This window comes from Aethalodelphis obliquidens, unplaced genomic scaffold (assembly GCF_003676395.1).
Source record: "Aethalodelphis obliquidens isolate GAN/ISIS:26980383/991018 unplaced genomic scaffold, ASM367639v1 scaffold17, whole genome shotgun sequence".
NCBI lineage: Eukaryota > Metazoa > Chordata > Mammalia > Artiodactyla > Delphinidae > Aethalodelphis > Aethalodelphis obliquidens.
The window spans coordinates 18,238,891-18,244,890 of record NW_020837961.1 but is presented as its reverse complement, the minus strand read 5'-3'; the positions used below and the strand labels follow the sequence as shown (position 1 = coordinate 18,244,890).

The 6,000-nt window shown below is 48.7% G+C and overlaps 1 protein-coding gene across 1 annotated transcript in view; it reads left to right on the top strand.

The window, feature by feature from the left end:
- The first annotated feature begins 396 nt into the window (after positions 1 to 396).
- PPP3CA (protein phosphatase 3 catalytic subunit alpha) overlaps positions 397 to 6,000 on the top strand; it is a 299,648-nt gene continuing 294,044 nt past the window's right edge. Inside the window, exon 1 of the mRNA XM_027117002.1 lies at positions 397 to 1,267. Coding sequence (XP_026972803.1) covers positions 1,210 to 1,267 — 58 coding nt within the window. The 5' untranslated portion in view covers positions 397 to 1,209. The remainder of the gene's footprint in view (positions 1,268 to 6,000) is intronic.

The window sequence follows — 6,000 nt, the reverse complement described above, 5'->3', positions numbered from 1 at the left end:
TAACCCAGCCGACCTGGCACGGTTGCCAGAGCGGCGCGGGGTGTGTGTGCGGGGTCCAGGGGAGGAGGCCAAATGGGGCTGGGGGAGGCATGGTAGAGCCTCTCTCCTTCCAGCCGCGACCCCCTGCCCATTCTCCTTCCCTAATCCTGGGCTGCCAGCAACAGTGACACCTGAGCGGAGACTGGGCGGTGGAGGCAGCAGACCCGCTCGACTGGCAGCCGCGAGAAAACAGAACGGGGGGCGGAGACGAGGAGGAGGAGCGGGAGGCGGGACCAGAGGGGAGCGCCGCTGGCAGTGAGTGACGCGCACACTAGCCAATGAGCGTCCGCAGCTCCAACGTCGGGGGAGTAGGGGGCGGGCTCCGCGGGGAGGAGGAGGCTGCCGAAGAGCTAGAGGCGGGGGCCGGGAGGAGGAAGGGGAGGAGGCGGAGGCGGGAGCGGTGGCGGCGGTGGCGGCGGCGGCGGCGGCGGCGGCGGCGGCGGCGGCGGAGGGTAGGTTGCGCCAGGGACTGTGTCTGTCGAGCTCCGCGGCTGTGCCTGTGTGAGTGAAGGAGCAGCGCGGGGAGGCAGAGGCGAGCGCGGCCGAGAGCGGCGGCGGGACGTCTCCTGCGGCCGCCTTTCAGCGGCGGTGCTCTGTGTGGGGAAGCAGTGGCAGCGGCAGCAGCAGCAGCAGCAGCAGCAGCAGCAGCAGCAGCGGCGGCCGCCTCTCCGCCGCCGGGGACGCTGAGGCGCGGCTGGTGGCACTGACATCGGCGGCCCTGCCTCTCCTCCCTCGCCCCCGGCCCTCCCCATGTGATCGGTCTTAATCCCGGCAGTGTGCGCGCGTGGGGCTCCATTCCGCGGTGCCCGATCTCCGTGCCGGGGTGGGTGCTCGTGTGTGCGCTTCCCCTCCCCATCCCCCTTCCCCCAAGAATAAAAGAAGAACCGAGAGGCGTGCTTAGAAAATAAATAAATAACCACCACACACGCGCAGCCCGGAGCAGAGTCGGCGGGGCTGGCGGCGGCGGCGGAGGAGGAGTGAAGGCGGCGGCGGCGAAGGAGGAGGAGGGACGCGCGGAGAAGGCAGTAACTTTCAAGCCAGCTCAGAGCCCAGACCTCCAGCCAAGCGGTTTGCAGCGCGGCGGCGGCGTTGAGTGTCTGGCCCGCCGGTCCGGTCGGGGTGTGCAGTAGGACGGACGAGCAGCGCGTCGCTGTCCCCCGGCGGCCGGAGATGTCCGAGCCCAAGGCAATTGATCCCAAGTTGTCGACGACCGACAGGGTGGTGAAAGGTAAGCGGCGCGCCGCGGTCGCCCGGGTGCACAGTGTGCCGCAGGCGCCGGGCGGCTCACCTCCCCTCCCCCAACCCCGGGTTTTCTCCCGGCTCCAGCCACGGACCTTCTAGGATATTGTGCAACCCTCGAACCCCCCTCCCTCGCGCGCCCTTCCCCCAGGCTTCCCACCCGGCCCCCCTTGGGGCATTTTTATGTAACGGGGGCGTCAGTTGGCAAATGGCTGAGCCGAGGGGAGGCGGTGGCGGGGTTGGCGGTGGCGGTGGCGGGAGGGGGCGCCCGGGGGGTGGTTGCTGGCAGGGTGTAGCTGCTGTGACAGAAATAGGAAGTGGGTGGCTGCTCGCAGTCTTGCATGGGATCGGGTTTATGGTTTTCTTTTGCAGAGGGAGGGGTGATTTATGGCTTTTCAGAAATTAATATGGCATTTTTATGTGGCCGTGGCTTTCCACCGCCTGCCTCGCTCGGGCAGGGTTCTTTCGGCGCTCCATTGCAGCAATTCCCTCCGCGCCCCCTCCCTCTTCCCTTCCCTCTGAAAGGGCCCGCACAGGACTCGCGAGAGAGCGGGAGAGCGTGGGGGGAGCCCGGCGCTTCCTTCCGCGCGGGGCGGGGGCGGCCGCAGGGAGGGGGTGGCGGAGGGGACGCGCAGGGGGCGTGGGAGGCGGGGAACGACCCGAGAGCCCAGCCGCTGCCGCCCCGGGATTCCCCCGCAGGCCCTGAGAGAGACATGGAAAGCGGTTCCCCAGCCTCCCTCGCCGCCCCCAGCCTGCCCCCGCCGAGCTGTCATTGCTCTTGAAGGGTGCCCTGCTGGAGCACACCTCCCCGGTGGTAACCTCACCCCGCTCACTTCTTCCGTGCCCCTGGCACCCGCTTGTTAACGGGCTATTTGATTCCTGTCATTGGCTCTTCTCCCCCCCGGGATCACAGACTCCTGGCGGCGAGGGCCCTGGGGTTTCTGGCGAAGAGAAGCCGGGATGCGTGGGGTGAGGAAGGGGACAGGTAGTGGTCTCCTCTCTCGCACCTGGGACTCTGCCGACTCCGTTGTATTCCGTGGTGGAGTGGGGGTGGAACCATCCTGTGAATCCTGGAAGGATGAGGCCACAAAGCAGATACACCAGGATTAAGTAGTATCCCTAAATGTAGTATCTCTACGTTCCTGGAGTCAGGACGCGGAGCAGAGTAGGGATGGGCACGGGCTACGCGCAGAGCGGGCCTCTGGAATTGGAAACAGCGCTGGACGGTGTAGAGAGAAAGTGTGTGTGTGTATACGCCTGTGTGTTTTGTGCCGAACAGAGATAGTATCTAATGTGGCCTGAGCATGCAAGTAGAGTGCAAGGCAATGAAGTCGGCAGTTAGGTGAAGTAACCCAGCAGTCTGAAGACCATGCATGATGCATAAGTCCTTATGGGGCTTCGGAACTATTCATTGCTTCACTCAGGTTTGCTCAGTTTTTTTTTAAAGTAATGTGCGTGTGAGTGTGTGTATGTGTGTCTTCTCTCTTCTCTTGTTTTGGTTCTATTAGAATCATTCCTGCTTCAGTGCAGTATTCACAGACCCATCAAAATAAGGAGGTAATAGCTCTAAAAAAATGACTTGAAATAGGTCTATTGATGCACAGCTATTCTTTCTGCAGGCATGAATTTTCATGTAAACAGTCAATTCACATTCATTCAGAAGAACTATGTTTTGTGTTAAGGGCCTCTGTTGACATTTTCAAAAATTAAGACCTTTTGCTGAAATATCAGAGAATAACAAATATCTCCCTAAGGTGTGAAGTTTAGGTGTAACGCCAATCTGTATGTTGAGATTACCTTTTTTCAAAACACTTGATGTAAAGCTTACAATTAAAATGATAGCAGTAAATGTGTCAGCAGTTAGAAAACACTCGTGTACACATAAGGTCAGTTCTCTGTTTTAAATCGCAGAGTGTGGCTTCTTAATGTAAATGTAAAATTATCATCAAGTGAAGAATGTGAAAATAATTGTTCATACGTTCTGCTTGATGTCTTTACCCGTTGATGTGAAAGAGCCCATTGAACCATTCCATGGCTATTTTGTCTTGCCTTTTTACAGTACTGTATTATATACATACTATCATAAATGGCTTTTCATTATACATACACATGACCACCGATAATTCAAAAAAATTTGGTTTACCTATTTTTGCAGAACTGAAATGCAGTTGGATGTAATAGATTCAAAATAGGAAAAGTTAATTTTGCATATATTTTGATAGGGATCTTGATGTGAAATTTTAAGTGTGAAATTTTGTTTATAGAAAAGGTTTTATGATGAATCCTGATGTTAAGGTGGATATACTATTGCTATTCCTCTTATGCTTTCTTATAGACTTTATATGGTTGGCTTAAGAGGCATTATTGAAAGTTGGATTTGACATTTTGTCATACATATGATTTTTACCGTCATTTGAGATGATAATCTATTTTGATTATCAGTCTTCTATGACATAGCATTTCCACGTGAAAACATATGTATATGCTTAATGAGTAGGAAGTACATGTTTGCAGAATGGAATACAGGTTACCAAACGATTTTTCACATTTACAAAAATTCAATAAGACATAGTTCACGAAGCCATGAAACCATGACTTTACTCTAAATTTTGTTAGAACTTTTATCTCAGTGGTCTGAGATTGACTCATGTTTTTAAACTAGGCAAGTGAAATTTTTGTGCTCCTTAAGTATTCTTTCACTTTATAAAGTACAGATAACATTGACTCGCAAGTAGAAGTAAGAATTCGGATCATTATTACTGCGGCCATGGCGTTTGTTTACAGTTATCTTCATTAGTGTGATCTGGCTTTTGTTGTATAACAAACTGCTGTTTACACATAAAGCTGTGCTTGTGGTTTTGTTTGTAGTAATGCGATGATGTGACAGCTTTCTTGATTTGTATTTCCAGAATGCAACTTTAGAAAGGTAGGCAGGTTGAGTTTTAGTCTCGACTGACCGTAGTTTTTCAGATTTTCAGCATCTTCTTGAGTGTGTTCACAGACCCTGGTCAGTTTTTAAACCTTAAAAATGGAAGGGCATGGCAGCATTGGAGAGGAAAAGCATTCGTTTAGATAACGTCAGAAAGTTACTTCATCTAGCAAAACTTGGGCTGTTTCATTTTGTCTGTTCTTGCATAAAAACAATGGAAAGTAAAACAATTCAGAGAAAACATCTTGGTAGTGCCATTTGTTGGAAAGCAGAATAGTTTGATCCATTTACTGTTTTATATTTTTAAAAAGAAACATTGTATAATTATAAGGCAAAAGACAGAAGTCAATAAATAGAAGAATAACTATTTCTCCCTCTCCTCCCTTAATACAACCCATAGTCTGTTTTTTTCTCTTCAGTGGTGCTCCACGGGCCTTGTTCCAAACTCTGGCTTCCCTTCATGTCTCCCTGCCTGTTCCTGTCTTTAACTCTTCTTCGTGTGGCCCTAACATTCCCTACAGACTGGGCTGTAGAACTTTGCTTATATGACAGTTAAACACTTGGAGGAAATCGAACTGTATGTGACAAGTCTGCTGCTTTGTTAAATCTCTTGCCCTTTCCTCTCTTCCCATCTCCAGGTATTTTGTAATGGGCCTTTTACCTTAACCCAAATGGTAGAAATTCCAGATACCATGGTAGGTTGTTGAGGGGTCAATTCCTGGGAAGTGTTTTGGGGAATTTCTCAAAAGCTCTAGTTAGGGGTCCCCTGTGCTTTATGTCAGATTGCTTTTAACTCTTGAGAATGCAAAAAAAGGAGCTGTCCTTCTGTGTATTGTCAGCTTATATAGTATTTGTGTAGACAAAGTACACATAGAGAAATTCTTGAAAGCTATCTAGGATCTTATAAGCAAGACGATTGTAGCTAAGTAAAATGTTAAGTAAATAGGGATTCAAGCCACTAGTGTTTCTAGCTGAATGAGGCTGGTAATACTACTTAATTAAAGAAAACAAAAATATGGTACATCAGTGATAACTGTCATGTTTGGATCTTGAAATGGAATATTAAATAATACCATTTCTTTGCAGTGTGTGAAGAAGAGCTCATTGTGAATTTATTTTACTGATGTTTGTTACCATCAGTTGAGCTTTTCCATGTATCTGGTTTTCCATTTGAGTATATTAAAACTGCATTAATTCAGTGTCATTAATTGAAACTTTGACTAAATGTCATTGTTTGGTGGCTGAAGTTTACATCAGCACTGGATGTGAAGAAAGGGGACCGACTGCTAATCTAATTAATACTATAAGCAACACGATTTGGGCATGGTGAATATCCTTCAAAAGAGAACAAATTCTTTTCAGGACTTAGTGAACGGCATGCAAATTAATGCTGTTAATTGCAAATTAGATTGATCTCTTCCTTAATCCTTTCAGGATTTCCACTATAAAGTAAATATAACACAAGTGCATTGTTTTCAAAACATTCTGTAAACTTAAGGCTTAAGGCAACAGTTGCAGCTGGGATTCAGGGAAATTCCAGTGCCATCAGTTAGAAGAATTAACGTTTAAAAAATAATAGTGTTTTGGGAACTGTGGGAAGAACCTCTGCTTTAAAGAACAATCTAAGACATCCAGTTAAAATGTGAAAAAAGTAACACCTTAGGCTCTAGTTAGAGGTTTACTCTGATATTTGTTTAGATTACTTTCAAAATATGCCTTTTAAGATCTGTTTGTTTCTTTATGATGTGCTTTTATTTGTAATTTTAGAGAGATGAAATATGACTGACATAGTA